Here is a 16,034-nt window from a genome sequence, read left to right on the forward strand (position 1 = left end):
AACTGAAACTCTGAACTAGTTCGAATTGTCTATCGGAATTCACCTTCAACTACTTATTTATTTAAATTTGATTTCAATCCTTTTATTTTATTTTTTTCCCTTTCCCGGACAGAAATATATTTTGGACCACGCAAACCAAGCAAACTTCGCAATTGCACACACCACCGCACCAAGCGGTGCGAAGGGGATAAAAAAGGAGGCAAAAGAAAAGGGTATATCCACAACACAGGGGAGACAAACTAAAACCAGACAGGCAGATAAAATAGATAAAGTGGGTAAAAGAAGACACTAAACGAGGCGAACTATGAAAGGGCACACTCCACTTTATATTTACGGAGGTGGCCTCGGCCCAATAATCTGCCGCTTAGCGCCCGCAATAGAAGACCCAGCCCTAGCTGCTGCCTCCTGTGTCTGGCGCTGGTTTTCCTCCCACTCGCGCTGACGTTCCCGTTCGCGCTCCATCTCGCGTTCCAGAAGGGACTTGGAAGCCCAGCCACCGGCCTTGGTCTTCTCTTGAGCGGCGGCGCGACGGCTATTTTCAGCGTCTACCTCCGCTGTGGTGGTGTAGTCCTGAGGCCGGTGGGCGGCGGGCTTCGGGGCAACAGGGGGTCGGTTGGATGCGAGGAATCGGTCGACCCGGCTCTCTTGTGTGTAGGGGCTTTGGGATGGAGGGGTGTAGCTTGTGGGATCGGGGAGGGGTCGTGGAGGCATAGGGGGCTTCGCTCCGGTGGGGTCGGGCAAGGGGCGAGGGGGCGTGGATGGTTTGTCCTCGGCGGAGATGACAGGCTCTGGGAGGGGTCGGGGAGGCATGCTCGGGGGGATGTCTGATTCTGTGAGTGGCTCGTCGTGGTGCTTTTGCCATTCGGTGCGTAGCATGCGACGCTCTTGCTCGAGGGAGGATAGGTCGTAGCTGGGCTGGGCTGGCCGGGGGCTGCGAGGCGGTGATTTGGTGGCCCGTTCTTGGATGTCTTGACGTTCACGCTCGTATTGGCGTTCTCTCTCCTTTGCGCGTTCTAACTCGCGCTCGAGTTCGCGGATTCGTTGTCTCTCGCGGTTCTCGCTGGAGACTGGGGGAACGGGAGATGCTGCTGGTAGACTGGCTTGGTACTGGCTGAGGAACTGTCCGTTGAGACGGCTGTCTTGCGCCTCTCGTCGTTGCAGTCGCTCGCGTTCTAACCTATCTTCCGTTTCTTTTTCTTCACGTAGGCGTTGACGCTCCTCTTCTTCCCATTTGCGCTGTTGCGCGTCCCAGCGCTTGCGCTCCTCTTCGACTTGACGCCGCTCTTGCTCCCTCAGACGGTTGGTTTCCTCCTCCCAGCGGCGCTCTTCCTCGATGCGGGCACGCTCCTCTTCCGCTTCGCGCTCCTGCTGGAGCTGGCGCTCTGCTTCCTGCTTTTCCAAAACTTGCCGTTCTTCTTCCTCCTTTCTCCGCTTCTCTTTCTCCGCCAAGCTGGGGACACGCGGGGCAGCGGTGGTGATCTGCCGACGTGCACCAAAGGCAACGCCCATGCTGCCCTGGTTTGCGCCGCCCATGTAGCCGTACTGGTGAATATTCCAGGCGGGGGCCGTGACAAACTCATCAGACTTCTTGCTCCAGCTGCTGACTGGCTTCGGGGACCTTGCCGGGCTGGAGTGACCGGATACACTCGACTTGGTGGGGGTATAAGCGCCTTGACTGGAACCGGTGGCATGCGGGCTCAGAGTAGCTGCCTTGCTTTGAGGACCGAGTGCGCGAGGGAACTTGCTAGGCTGGAGAGCATTGGCCCGACGACTGAAAGACGTAAGACATTGTAGGACTTGTGCGGGGTCCTTGGCTTCGTAGAGATCGACGGTCAAAAAGACATCGTGCGGAGGGAGGCTGATGGGCTGCATTTGACATGCGCGAAGGAAGTGAGAGATGTTCTCCATTTGCACGAACGGCATCGAGGACTGCTTGTACTTGACGCCGGGGGAGACGGCCAAGTTGACCAGCCTGCAATATTGTTAGTGTTCTTGAACGGCACTGTCTTTGGAGGAAATTCGCATTATTCTCACCTGCAAAGTGCAACACCATCTTTCAAAGCATCCAGGAGATCTCCTGGCGGGAGCTTTTCGTGTAACACTTCTTCAATCCAATCGCGCACTTCCGCGGCTGCCTGCGGGGTATAGCGGGACAAGCGCAGACTGCGCAAGTCCTTGTCAAGCGAGGTGACGGAGGCCATCTTGTAGTTCGAGCCGTCTCAATCAGAGCGTTTGGGACATGCAGACGAATTTAAAGGACCGTTAGGCAGCTTGGGCGCAAAAATATACGGAAAAGAATAAGGGGGAGTGGGTGTTTATAGTGGCTTTCCGGTGGGACGAACCGGCAGTACGTCACAGGGGTTCAGGAGGGGGGTGGAGGCTTATGTGAGGGCGGATGAACCGGAAGATCAATTCAGGGTCTAGATGAAGAGAAGAGGAAGGGATGAAGAAGACAGATCACCGGGGGATTATGAGGGATCAATGTAGCAGATTAACCGAAAAGGCAGAGACAAAACAAAAGCAACGAGGCCAAAGTTGAAGGGCGAACGGAATGCGGCGTGGAATGGAAATCGAACACTCGAAGCCCGAAATAGAAAAGAAACGCCCAGAACAATACCGTATTTGACGCCCCGTGACCGCCCAATCTTACACCGATGACGTCCCGTATGCCTGATATTTCGGGTGTCAATTATCGCCCAATCATCGCCGCTTCAATTCATCTCGGCTTCATCATTTCGATGATCGGAACATCATCTTCCTCTCTCTCCGCGCCACTCCACCACCACTGCACTGCCTCAATCTAGATCGCATAGCCTCCGATTGACCACCATCCTCACTTCGGTCTTCCAATGAGTCCGATCAACAGTCTCTGGTTCAAGTGGAAGGGCCTTCGCCTACCCTGGCGCAGGTCGTTCCTCGTCGGTAAGCTCCTCTGCCATCCTCAATCTATAGCACCCCAGAAACCCTCCTAACACCTCTTCCTCAGGCACCGACCTACACGGAAACACCTTCTGGGAATTCAAGGACCAACTCAACGCCGGCCGCTTCCGCCGCATCGTCAAGACCGATCCCAAAACGCACCTCGCCGATGTCCAAGTGAGCCGTAAGTGGCACCTTCAGGTCTCTCATAGAGTATCCCCAACAGCAGCAGCTAACACCGTACCCCCGGTAACTACAGCACAATGGCACCAATGGCTTCGTTATGTCCGCGCAGACCCCCCATCCATCCAAGAACAACAACAAGACATCATCCGACAAATGCAAATCAAGGAATTAGCCCGTCTGGCCGATGAGCGCTGGGCCAGCAAACCATCATATCTGGATATGCCCAAATCCCAACAACAACCGCTCCCCGCCACCAACACCGGTGATGCGGCAGTAGCCCAAGCAAACAAGAGCCCTTCGGAGGATACGCAGACGGCAACCGCGGAGGCTGCGAAGAAGAATGACCCCTGGGCGAAGGCGGCGGCAGGCGCTCCGGGTCAGAAGTGGCAGCCTGATTCGTGGAGCCCGACTGCGTCGAAGAGATGAGTGAGCGAGTCTGTAGGGAAGGAGGTGGAGAAATGCAGCTTGGCTTGACTACTCCGTACCTGGGCCTCCATTCTCTCGCTTCAATCTGAAACACATATGCCAGACTCGTCACCTCTAAAATAGGCATATCTGGGGTTGCCTTGCCAGGTTGCCATCCGTTCCCGAAATGCGGAACACGCCAGACATACGCAGAGAGAAGCTGATTGGCTGTGTTTCGTTAGTGTCGTTGGAGCAACATTACAGACAGTTGCGAAACAGTATCTGTCGATAAGAGACATCACATTTTTCTGGTGATCAGGGACGGGTTGGGATGTCTCACATGGTACTCGGCCATCTGGAGCTTTGGCTTAAAGGACCCCCAACTCTTGTATATTACGAACTATTACTGTATTATGAATGAACTATGTACATTATTTTCATTGGAATTTTATACCAGGTCGCCGTTAGGCGAATATTGATCAGGCCGGTTCCATAGAATGTACAGGTATGTCAAAAAGCATGGTGCTTGATTTCTTTTGTGTCGCCACCTAGCTGCATGTATACAGATCACTCGCTTCTGTGCAAACACAATTTTCAAGAATGCAGTATTAGTGGTATATATTATATCCAACTAGTATGAGTTTGATGGAACCTGAATGCCCGCCAATCTAACGCTTTTGATGAAATCAAACTCCAAATCCTTTTCGGCTCAAAAAGAAAAAAGTGATGATCAGACGAACACCCAAACGACCGTTGCCTTGTATAGAGAAATGAAACAAACAGAAAAATGAAAGAATAATAACAACAGACTCTGGAATGGTATAACGAACATACAAAAAACTGGCTAGCCGCAGAACACAAATGACGACGAATAAACGGATACTGGTAAACGAGCGATGCACTGGATTGACATGTGAGTATTACTATTACATATGATATTAGCATAGAATTGCCTCCAGAGCTTCAACATCTCCTCCGGCACTCCGGACGGCTTGCAAGGCAGCTTCGCTGATTTCGCGGCGTCGAGCGCGGGCTTCTTGCTCACGTCGTGCCTTAGTCTTGGAGCTGCCACTGGGTGCGACACCGGTGAGGATCCTCTTGGAATCATTTTGTGTGAAATTCACGAAGGATACGGTGACGGCCTTGTTGCCTCCCTTTGGACTCCCCGATGAACTGTGGGGAGCCTTGACTGGTTTGGGTGCGCTCATAGAATTGGAGGAAAGCTTTCGGTTCATACTCTGGCGCTGAAATGACCTCCGGTGGCCATTGTGCATCATGCTTCCCCTCTTTGGTGAGCCTGAGCCCGGAGACAGCGATGGAGAGCGTGAATGGGAAGGGGGAATCTGAGGGGTGACGAATGACGATGAATCCACTGGTGCTGCAGTGGGCTGCATGTAGGCGCGGCTCTCATGACCATTTGGAGCGGAAGGCAGGCCGGCCGAGGGGAATGACGAATGTGTGTTAGAAAGATCGTATGACGACGGGTCCAGTTGAATCATAAGGCCCCCTTGCAGCATGTCACTCTGACTTGCAGAGTTCTGGATCGGTCTCTGTGCAGCTGGTGACGCCACCATCTGCTGATACGAAGGCTGTCGCTGTGGGACTCTCGAAGCCATTGGCGACCACCATGCTTGGCCATCTTGTCCACTCAGGTCGGGGGTGCTGTACGGAATCCCAGAAGAGCCAAGAGAGTCGGAATGCCAGGAAGACATGGACTGAGGGCCTGAAGAATGTGGGGAAGAGAAGATGTCGTCAGCCGACGGGGGGCTTGAGGTGGGCAACCCCGAGCCGCTGGACTGGCTTAAATATCTCGGGGGCTGCCCCGCTAGCGCAGCTGTTGATGGAGAAGGCATGGAGATAGCCGGCGATTGGTTGAAGATGCCGGTGTCATATTGGGGAGGTATTTCAGCTGATGCCTTGGGTAGTGATTCGCTGCGGTTCAAGTGGGCAGCAGAGTTGTCTGCTGCCATATTCTCCTGTTGAACGAGGATATCGGAAGGTGGTGGGGACAGAGGTAAGCGTTCATCCGAGCTGCGAAAGCTGAAGTTGTTGAATCGCTGCGCCCAGGCTTCTTGATACGCCATTCTGTTCCGTTGAGGTTGAGAGGAGCGTGTTATGCCAGGAGAGAAGCTCTGCTTGTGCAGCGGACCACGACGATCATTAGGTTCGCGATGACGACGGATCACCTTGGGCGTAGTCACAGCACTCTTGGTGGTCTTACGACTAGGAGTTGCTGGAGGAGTCGACGGAGAAGGGCGGGTTTCCGGAGCGCACGCTGTCGGCGGAGCTTCAAAGTTGACACCAAGCTCAGAAACGGCAGATGGGTGAACAGTGTCCTGTAGAGAGAAATTTTGGCCTTGGCTGGTAGAAGAGTCCGCGTTCTGGGACAAACACCAGAAATCTTTGCTCCAATTTTGGGCTGTTTGCTGATGGGGTTGCGCTGTTGATGTGGAGATGGCCGGAGAGTGCTCGCCACAGTCGCTGGACAATGACTCAAGCTGAAATATTTGGTCAAGATCGCCAGGGAATGAAACATCTTTGTTGCCATCCACACTGGAGTTGTCCATATTGACGTACTGATTAAATAAATCTAAATCATTCAAGGAATGGTCGAACTGCTGGGCGAACATTGTGCCAGACGGGGTGCCGCTTTCCGTTTGCGGCGACGACCAGAGGAGCTGTCTAAGGTCGACCCAACGAACACTTGGGCCGAGTAGATATGACTGGCGACGAAGGCCGCGGAAGCACAGAAGCTTGATGCAGAGGAAAGCTTGACGCAAAGTAAGGGACGGCTAGCTTAGCCGAGTATCCGTCCAAAATGGCCGCGGTGATGACGATGGCTCGAAGTGATGATGGAATGCACTGGCAGTGTTGGAACAGTTTGACGAGTTGACAATCGAAGAAAACAGTGCAGAAAATGCAAAGTAGACAAAGCAAACAAACAACAGACAGAGGGCTCCTATTTGAATTGCTACGATGGGCCCCAGCCTCTGGATTCTCCGCTGGATTCTGTGCACATTCCAAGAGCTCTCAACAAGGGCAAGATAGGCAGGAGATGTGCCATCAAGGAATACGCAGCCCCTCGATATGGCCCACCCCATCCGAATTGCTCGAGCAGAACGGCCCATGCCTTTCCCACAAGCCATTGTCGCCAATCAGGAGGAGTGCAAAGTCGGTGGCTGATTCGTGCCATCCACTGCCAGACACCCTTCACCCAGTGGGCTCGGAGCACTGATGGCCACCCGCGGGAATGCAACCTTTACTATGCCAGAAACAGGGTGCAGAGGTATCAGCAGGGCGGATATGGGCGGGTCTTAGAGGAACCAGCGAGCGCTGAGCCAATGACACCAACCTCGCCATTATTTGATAATCGATGTCGAGGCTGGATCGAACTATGAGTGTCACAATGGAGGTCGACCGGCTTCGACGGCTCGACGCGTCAAGGGACGACGTGGAGAGGGGGCTCAACGGGCTGACTGACACCTGGAGTGTAAGCGTCATTGGGTTGCTTTGGCTCATCCTGAGTCGTATAGGTAGGATAGCAGCCTCAATGATTTGCACTAAATTACCCCGACCGAACCTTTGCTCCACGCTCTTCCCGCATGGTGGAGCTAATGATCTTCGGGTACTCAATGAGCTACCGTTGGTGAGCTGGTTGGCCTGAACATTGGAATGCTGGGCCTGGGAAGAATGCACACCCCCCGTAACAATGCGTGGACAGAAGGATTTGGCATTCTGGATCAAAGCCCTTCCTGTATGCTTTTTGCATTAAGCATTAGCTCGAAAAAAGAAAGAAAATTCTTCTCTTTAGATCTGTAGATTAACTCGTCGTTTAACACGAGTTTCTATTCTTATCCCCCATTACGGGTGAAGTCCTGGCGAAGGAGGGAGAGCGTAGCTTTTTCGCATTCAGCTCTGGCCTACACCTTCTGTGAGTGTGCTGAGCTCCGTACCCATTGGCCTTGGACTACGCTGAAGAATAAGCGGTCCGTATCGTAGATTCGGCTTTGCGAGGGCTCGGAACTCTAAGTGTGATGTTTCATCGCGAGTTCTTTGTTCCTTGTCTCGAGATAGACAGCCTGATTCGCCAGCCTGGGGAGAGTTTAGTACAGCATAGTATCGTCTCAGAAGCGAGGCCGTCTCATTTCCCTGGCTAAGATGCCCTTTCTTTGTCCAGATTCCTCAGCATCTGGTGGAGCTGGGGTTCGTAATACTTAGGCTTACGAAGCACAGGCGATCGGAACAAGGTCACACTCTTCCGAGAGACGTTGGAGGCAAGTGATGTTTTGGAAGGTGTCTTATCAGGGGTCCGCCGAAACCGTCGTTCTGGCGGTACAGTGAGTCGAGCAAGCCACCCAGAAGAATTTCTAGGGCCAGCTTCTTTTAGTGCATCAAGCATACCAAAACCTAAACATAGACAACCAAGGATGGATTAATGCTAAGTATGGAATATAGATTCTCTGTATCGAATGTAAGTCCTTCTCGACTGTACAAGTCGGACGAAGATGATGGGCATTGTAGCAAAGGTAAGTGGTAGTGCCGCGTATTTCCTTTTTGGGAAGTCACTGTGCCGCTGTCCTCTCGACAAGGACTGATTCTCTTTCAAAGAAAAGTAAACCATCAGCCCGAAATTGGAGTGGAGAAAAAAGCCAGATGTGGATTAGAACCCAAGAGCATGGAGAGAATCTAAGCGAAGAAGCCAGCTCCAGCAGTGATAATGTCGACAATCAATGCTACCTCCAGAGTACACAGCAGCCCACACCCCTGATGAGAAACACTCACCGGCGGCACGTAGAGACTCCGGGACGGAATTACTCGCGACTCCGAGCCGAGCAGTAACGAGCGTTGATTGGAGGAAATAGCGAGACTCAGCCGCAACAGCTAGACCCAATTGAGCATTCCGCAATCGGCCCGATGGCAGCGCCGGAAAGGAAAGGAAAGGAAAGGGAGGCAACAAGGCCAAGGTCATGTGGTGATGACGGAAATCTGACTGACACCCGCGAGGTTCGCCTTGTTCCCATCCCTTTCTTCCACCCCAGCACTGGTTACTGTGCTATTTCTCATCCATTCTAGACACTTCTCGGCGGACAGTCGTCGGGACTTATCATACTCGAACTTCCTTTGAGGGACAGTCTCTCAACGAATTTTTGTTCCTTACCCCTCGTCTCCTCCCGTTGCACCACTCGTATCCCCACGAAAAGTGGGCATGACATTATAGCGCCAGGGCATCGGCCATCGGTTATTGCCCCTCTTTACGAACAAAGCACCCAGCCAAGTTCCGAACAGAGCCCTTAACGCCGTCATCCTCACGCAGAGTTGACGGATACTACCTAAGCACTACTATACGTGTGGCGGTATTTGTCTAGCATCAAATACGGCGCATTCTCATTCAACTCAACAACCGAGTTCACAAACGACCCAGCAGTCTATATGTATCACGTCAGACACTCCATCGAAATCGAACGTGTTTTCAAGGGAAAGAAAGGGCTTAAACCGTATATTTCGGCCAAGAACCTTTCCAACAATCAAACGCGCATGCGTCTTGACTCAAAACAATCCCCCAATTTGAAGTGAATTTACAAATATCCATAATGTTTTGCGAGGTTATTCTGGTCAAGGGCCTTCTCGGCTCTCACTAGGCGGCTACTACCTTTGCGCCTGTGCTTCACCATGGATTCCTTCAAACCATTTGGAGGCCTTCGAAGCCACTTTTTGAAATCAAAAAATCTCCACTCTTCTTCCCTTGCCAAAGGCAATTGACCTCTCTCCATCCCAGTCGCTACTACAAGTGCGAGTGGGAAAACTTTTGTCAAGTTTGCTTTGGGTTTTCTTGGTCATTGCCGCTGTTGGCATTCTTTGTTGACCAGATCATTCTGCAAAAGGCCTCTACCAAAATGAGCCCTCAAAACATGAACAAAAAGTCATGGGAATCTCTCTCTTCAACGTTTTCTCAACTTGAAGTATCGATCTCTCATGACAGTTGCTATGCCTCGGACGAAGTCTCTGTCGTGTCGACCAAGCAAACCACCTCGAACACCTCTGGTGTATCAGGCCCGGTGACTGCAACCGAACCGTCTCTTGGTTCCTTCTTGAAGCCCATCTTGAAAAGACCGTATTCCGAAATCGAAGAAGATGAGGAATCAGAGTCGGGCTATGCATCGGAAAACTCGGAATACGAATATGATGCGATATTCGAAGACAGTGATGACGATGATGATGATATGTACCATGTCTCCGGGTGGCACGACGCATCTGATATAATGTCAGACTCATGTGACGAAGACGATGCCGAATCCCTGGATGGATCTTTCATCTCTTTTGGACCCATGGTTCGATTTGACACGAACATACGCTATATCGATGCTCCAGATTCGCTGGACGACGATGAAGACTCTGAAGCAGAGCTGACTGGCCACGAGCTAATGGAACGTGCACTGGCATCTGGCACGCTCCGGTTCCAGGAGTCAGTTGACGAACTGGACGTCAACGACATCGAAGATGATGAACTCAGCAGTACGCTCGAGTCGATTAAACAGCTGCCTGAAGAGCACCCCAGCGACGTCGTCGATCTCGACAAGAGGCTGTTCCTTGCCTACATGAATGGCATCAACGGGATTCCTGATCTCGAATACAAAACCCGCCTTCGCAAACAGGCCAATGACTTCTACATCGGACGTCTGGACTCGCCGTACTTGGACCTGGATAGTGCCAGCGGCACCTATTTTGACAACGTGCTGAATCACGTCATTGGGCTTTTCCGCAACATAGTTGCCAAGGAGGACTTTGGAGAACTTGCCAACCTCGTTAACGAAGAAGGCGCCTCTGACCGTCCCTCGAGAGCCGGTAGAAGTCATAACAAGGACTTGCTGGCCAAGATTGAGAATCTACTTTCCGAAAGACTAGCGTGTGACACCAACGTAGGGCCAGATGAGCTAAGCTTCTTCACCAGCGGTGTTGCGTATGCACTGGAAAACTGGAATGGCTTTTTGGTCCACTAGAGTCAAAGATCATACAGAAATGATGACATGACGGATGAAAAGAGTTTGCAAACTGGAAACAGCCCAGATATTGATTTTTGCTTGACATTTTTCTTTTACGGTGTGCCATTGCACAGCACAACCGATTTTTACCAAAAGCTCGGTTCAATAGTCTTGATCATTTCATCAATAGCATGACATTGAAATAAAAGTGCCATTTCCTTCTACATATCAAAGGTCATCGAGATCCCTACCAGCCCAAGAAGGCAATAGACACGACCCGGGCCATTAGAGATCCTTTCTCAAAATCGAACAGTACTCAAACATAGAGGAGTGTCAATCATATGCCCATATGAAGGAAGCTATTGAACAAACCTTCCCTGTCAGTCTTGAAACAAGTTGAGTCCGTCAAGCAAGGCACAGCCCGTCCAGCTGTAACACACACTGTCATAGTAAGTGCCTAGTTGGGGATTGTGGATAATCCACCTGACCTGAAACGAGCGAGGGTTGGGGTATGATACCCGGTTCTGCTGTGAAACCGACCGCTTTGGGGCCAAACAATACCTATAGGGTACTACTTACTACTTACATTGGTACTATGACATGGCCAGTTACCTCCGAGTTAAGTCCCTTAGTAACCAGTACTTAAGGCATGTCAGCAACCTTGCTTACGCTAACCATGGCATAGGTGACAACTTTCAGTTACTTCGCTGGAAGGAATGTTAACTGATGACTCCAACAACAGATCAGAGCTGATGTCAGATCAGATCCGATCAGTTCCTTACTAGTTAACTAGTTAGTAACTGACTAAGTAGTAACTACCAGGCCGTCGCAGCAAAATGACATAACGAATAATAACCAAGTGTGCTAAGCCAGCCAGCCAACCAGCCAGCCAGCCACGTCACAATCAAATCAAACAGGCAGAAACTAACCCATTAAATTAACACTACCTAGTAGTAGGTAGGTAAATGAAGGAGCCGGCCTTATGAACGGAAAGCGGAATTCGCCTACACCAGATTAATTCAAATCAAATCAACTACACTACTTACTAGTCTACTTGTCCACTATGCGAGCAACTAACTAACTTCGTACTAACATCTTAGTTACCGAAGCCACAATCGCCTCCACCGAGCCAGTTAGAACGTATGATTCTAATGAAAGTGTGATTGATGAGTTGGATGGAAATGCTGCCGTGTTGTTTCTATTGCTAAATACAGTCTAGTGTGGTTTCTTTGTGTGTGTTCTATTGTTGATTCATTGTTGATTGTTCGCTAAGTATTTGTATTACTTACATATTGGTGGTGTGGAGCACATACAGTACATGCCATGTTGGCTGGCTTGAGATGGGGGCTATATGCATGTCATCTACTGTTGTTGTAGTAGTAGTAGTAGTATTCCGTCTACTTGGCTGATCGGTCGGGGTTCGGACTTTGAGTCCTTACTCACTTGTGTACAGATGTCTGGCTCTATTTACTTGCTGTGTTGTGTATATGCAGGCTGCGCCAGGGTATGCTACACACACACACACACACACACACACGTGCGCACACTTGCGATCGATCGATCGATTGACTGATCGTCCCTTTAATCCCTGCAGTGGATAATGATGGTGATGATGCTATCTGGATTCCCTTGCCCATCGTGGCGAATGGACTGGGCTGGGCTGTGTGACTGTGCCCCGACGCCGGGTGTTTATCGGGATTGATGGTTCACATGCTGTTGATACTCTGTACATGTACAAGGGACTCCATTAACTATTTTGGTAGAAACTGATGAGTAGTTGCCTACTAAGAAGGTTACCGGTTAGCAGTCAGTCAGCTATATCGGAGTATATCTCGGCTTTTGTGGAACCAGAAACAGAAGAGAAGCAGAAACTCTACTCAGTTCATCCATCATATACACCGTCACACGAACCAGAACTGTATATCCTTGAACGCTACACAAGAACATGTGCGGACTATTTGGTGGGTGTGTGATTGCGGGATTAGTTAGCTAGTTTGTATCCTAGGCCACCTGCATAAGTTGTACTACATGGGAACGTGATTTGTGTAAATAGCAGCCAGTTATGGTTATCTATAGGTCTAGATCGTGATGATCTTAGGTAGATAGTAGTGGAGATCATATTAGCTGGAGGTGTCTGTCACTAGTTGGGTTCTTCTTCTGGGTAGACATGGTTGGGCAGCAAGCAGTATTGGTCTCATTCCGTTATTAAAGGATATGGGGTTAGTTTAGCTGAATAATAGTGCTCTGACTATTGACAAGCCACTCCCGATGCGCTAGGATGCATGGCATTAGAAGAAGTGATGCTGTGGTGTGGTTGGTGCGATTGGGATCATGTTGCCGCTGTCGCTGCTGCTGTTGTTGCTGTTGCTGCTAAGTAGAAGGTGCCAGGGTCGGATATCTCCTATGAGAAGTGTATCCTAGTTTAGATTCAAAATGATGTTCTGGTGATAGATAGAGGCGTGATCTAGACGCAGCTGAGAAGAATATGGTAAATACAATGGCTGAATCCATCATAGATCACTCGAGGTCTAGAACTCTTCGAGGATTGCATCCTCCCAGTGCGTCCCATGTCCTTGGCTCCGGAATGACAGCTGACCCCCCACTACTTTAGATTATTATTCCTTTTGTTCAATGGTCCCTAGGAGGATACGTGTACTACCTAGAATAATCTTAATCATGGATGGATAGATTGAGTATGCACCTACCGTGCATCTCCAGCCTATTGGGACTTCCCATCTACTATCGGTCTCCCCGTCGCTTAATATAGCCACTGCTTGAGTCATGCAGTGTGGTCTTAGCTGGAGCTTTTACGTGGATATTTCCCCATCTAACTAGACCCAACTGGGCTGAGCTGAACCTGGGACCTGAACGGACTCAGCTGAGAAGCCTGAGAGAGACAAAGTGGGTATAGCGACCATATCCGAGATAGATTAAAATCTGTAGTCGGAAACCAATCATAGGCCAGAGTCCCCTGGTGTACCCGATTAACTATCCGAGGACTTACCCGGAACGGCTATATCGAGGGCCGTCCGAACCACGGAATGCGAGAACCACGGAGGTCACTGTCTGTCCATTGGTCATGACTGAGCATGACTGGGTACTGGGATCGGTCCACTGGGAAGGCACGGAGAGGAGATTTTTGGGATATGTCCAGCGATGCTGTATGTATGGTTGTTCGATCGCGTGATGGTGGGGGGTTGTGTGGGTGTGTGCCTGTAATGGTATTTCAAATCTTTGGCTTCTTACCTAACTAGTATCTAGTAACTAACTGCGCACCCGGATTATTGCAGGGGTCAGGAATAAATAGCAAGAAGATAGACTACTCACTCCATAGTAACTTTGGGAACGGCACATCAAGCAGGGATTTGCCCTGTGCTTCCCAGCAGCTTAATACTGAGAAGGAAGGTCGGAGGATTTTGTGGTCCCGAATAGTCATATAAGATTTGTCAGGGCATCCTTTAGCCTCATATGGCAATTCAGTAGCGTATGGGGTAGATATGGAGAAATTGCGTGTGTGTGTGCTGGAGAGTCATGCAGCACGCTCATGCATTATGGTCGTTACTACCCACCGATGATCTACCTTGTCAGTCCCGTTCGAAAGGATCGCCATCTTGATAATTGCGACCTCGTCTCGGTGGTCATCCCTTTTGCCTGTGAGAATTCTGTGACGGGTACAAGGCAGATTGACAGGAATGCCTAGCATTTCTGGAAAGAAACGGGGCCCTTTTTTTCAAGCCTCATTGCGTAATTGCTCAGAAAAAGCACCATCGCACCTCTGATTCTTCAGAGACTCAAAAGGGGAGTGAGAGAGGCAGAGGGGGAGGAGAGTGCCCGTGGTGATGGGGGTGGACCCCATGTCCATTGGCCCTGGGCACGGCCGCCTTCCGCTTCGGCCCAGGGGTATTGATTGGATTTAATAGTCGGAAATCAGAGTTTGACCTTGTGTTGGATGGGTCTGGATATTTTCGGGAAATATATGAAGTACAGAAACCTGGTACGACCAATAGACGGGCTCAACCGTGGCTTGTCTCTTTGTGACTATTCTTTAGGCAGAGAGGGCAGAAGAGGGGATGGGAGAAGACCCAGGAAATTCGTCCAGGAACATCACGGATCATTGTCCCAGACACCTTCCATTTTCATTCAAATATGCAGAGGATCACTAGTGACGTACAACTTCGCCTAAGATGAGAGAAACCTCGAGGCGGAGCGGCCAAGCAGACCAACACGGGTCGGTTAAGCGGTTACAGACGTACAGTAGCGCCCCTTTCCTGCAGTCGGACGGTTTTAGGGTTTTGTTTCGAAGGCTGAGTGGGTCGCATTCGTTAGTTAGTTTGGTTCTGGAGATCGTCGTCTTTCTTGGGGGCTTCGCTGCCTTTTCCTTCGCTGCTTCTCTGGAATAAAGTGGGAAAGTAGGGAAAAAAGGAATAGAAGGTCCCAAGGGCTTCTTCCAATGGTCTCAAGTCACGGTTGTTACTATTGCTCATGCTACCAAGGTACTATACCATCAAGGCTGTTGAACTACTTCTTAGAGCAACGCTCCCCAGTTGCTGAAAGGAAATCCGTGGTTCATGGCGGCCGAAAGTTCCCAATAGTAGTACCACGTTGTTGTATGACACACACGCACAGCATTCACCCTCCGAGTGGCAAGATCGGCAACCCGCTCGTGCCTGGAGACATCCGACTCGTGCTGAGTCTAATGCCGTCCAAAGTCAAATCAAATCATTTCCATTTAGTTCAGTAGATACGTAGATAGATACTTTGAAGACAGACACCACCCTACAACATACTTTCGTACTAAGGTACAACTGGTACAACCTTGCAAGGAATCCGGAGATGATTGCCAGCCCATCCGCTTCAAAAGAGCGGATAAGAACTTTCCATCGCGCAATTTGATAATCCCAAGTTTAGCCTTCACCGTTCACAGCGACCGTCGCCTCCATCAACCTCTCTCATCCATCCCCCCTGCTCCACTCTCCCCTCGACCCTCATTTGCCTCTTGCTTCTCTTCTTCCGCCGGGAGGGAAAAGGGTGGTCTCCACCTCTCCTGATTTTGCTTCGAGTAAAAAGAGACTAAAGTGGTACTAAGTCGCCCAGTTTAGTCTGTAATTGTAATAGTCAGTAGTACTAAACAGTCCTAAGACACTAAATATTTCATTTCTCGGGTCTGAATGGGGAGCTAGAGCCTAGTTTAGCAGTAGAGAAGAGACAGACGGACAGACAGACAAGAAACACAGAGAGCAACACAACCTTCATTGCAACGGGATCTTCTTCTGGCTGTTACTCCTGAAATCCATCTCCCCCAAAGCTACCACCATCAACTACTCCAAATCTTCCTTTCTTCCTCTACTTCCTTTCTTTCTTTCACTTACTCTCTTTCTTTCTTACACACACACACACTCTCTCTCTCTCTCTCTCTCTCTCTCTCTCTCTCTCTCTCCTTTTCTCCTCCTTCCCTCTGCTATAGAACTCTTCGATGAGTTTTCTTCTCCGTCCAATTCTTTATTGATCTCTCGGAATCGATTTCCTTCAGATCCCTTTCCGCGT

The 16,034-nt window shown here is 50.2% G+C and overlaps 5 protein-coding genes across 5 annotated transcripts; 2 read left to right on the forward strand and 3 right to left on the reverse strand.

The window, feature by feature from the left end:
* Nucleotides 1-43: 43 nt before the first annotated feature.
* Nucleotides 44-2,551, reverse strand: BO87DRAFT_418660 (calponin homology domain protein). Its single transcript, XM_025626898.1, has 2 exons — nucleotides 2,035-2,551; nucleotides 44-1,972 (listed from the first exon to the last, which is right to left on the reverse strand). The coding sequence occupies exons 1-2, from the start codon at nucleotides 2,199-2,201 to the stop codon at nucleotides 331-333; spliced, it is 1,809 nt and encodes a 602-aa protein (XP_025476339.1). The 5' UTR covers nucleotides 2,202-2,551; the 3' UTR covers nucleotides 44-330.
* Nucleotides 2,552-2,849: 298 nt separating this feature from the next.
* On the forward strand, nucleotides 2,850-3,531 carry BO87DRAFT_389833 (uncharacterized protein; the record flags this gene model as incomplete). Its single annotated transcript, XM_025624908.1, has 3 exons — nucleotides 2,850-2,922; nucleotides 2,987-3,103; nucleotides 3,179-3,531. The coding sequence occupies 3 exons, from the start codon at nucleotides 2,850-2,852 to the stop codon at nucleotides 3,529-3,531; spliced, it is 543 nt and encodes a 180-aa protein (XP_025476340.1).
* Nucleotides 3,532-4,448: 917 nt separating this feature from the next.
* wetA (developmental regulatory protein WetA) lies at nucleotides 4,449-6,140 on the reverse strand (the record flags this gene model as incomplete). The annotated part of the gene is made up of 1 exon (XM_025626899.1): nucleotides 4,449-6,140. One exon carries the CDS (start codon nucleotides 6,138-6,140, stop codon nucleotides 4,449-4,451), a length of 1,692 nt encoding a protein of 563 aa, XP_025476341.1.
* Nucleotides 6,141-6,180: 40 nt separating this feature from the next.
* BO87DRAFT_146668 (uncharacterized protein) lies at nucleotides 6,181-6,770 on the reverse strand. Its single transcript, XM_025618148.1, has one exon. The coding sequence runs from the start codon at nucleotides 6,654-6,656 to the stop codon at nucleotides 6,303-6,305; it is 354 nt and encodes a 117-aa protein (XP_025476342.1). The 5' UTR covers nucleotides 6,657-6,770; the 3' UTR covers nucleotides 6,181-6,302.
* Nucleotides 6,771-9,404: 2,634 nt separating this feature from the next.
* On the forward strand, nucleotides 9,405-10,508 carry BO87DRAFT_316524 (uncharacterized protein; the record flags this gene model as incomplete). The annotated part of the gene is made up of 1 exon (XM_025619735.1): nucleotides 9,405-10,508. The coding sequence occupies one exon, from the start codon at nucleotides 9,405-9,407 to the stop codon at nucleotides 10,506-10,508; it is 1,104 nt and encodes a 367-aa protein (XP_025476343.1).
* Nucleotides 10,509-16,034: the final 5,526 nt, after the last annotated feature.

The sequence above is a fragment of the Aspergillus neoniger genome (genome assembly GCF_003184625.1).
Source record: "Aspergillus neoniger CBS 115656 unplaced genomic scaffold BO87scaffold_33, whole genome shotgun sequence".
Lineage (NCBI taxonomy): Eukaryota > Fungi > Ascomycota > Eurotiomycetes > Eurotiales > Aspergillaceae > Aspergillus > Aspergillus neoniger.

Bases quoted from the DNA above. Each gene is read 5' to 3' on its own strand.
- BO87DRAFT_418660 (XM_025626898.1), bottom strand. From the start codon at position 2,201: ATGGCCTCCGTCACCTCGCTTGACAAGGACTTGCGCAGTCTGCGCTTG. The intron at 1,973-2,034 runs GTGAGAATAATG...ACAATATTGCAG, and splicing joins GATGGTGTTGCACTTTGCAG to GCTGGTCAACTTGGCCGTCT.
- BO87DRAFT_146668 (XM_025618148.1), bottom strand. From the start codon at position 6,656: ATGGCTTGTGGGAAAGGCATGGGCCGTTCTGCTCGAGCAATTCGGATG.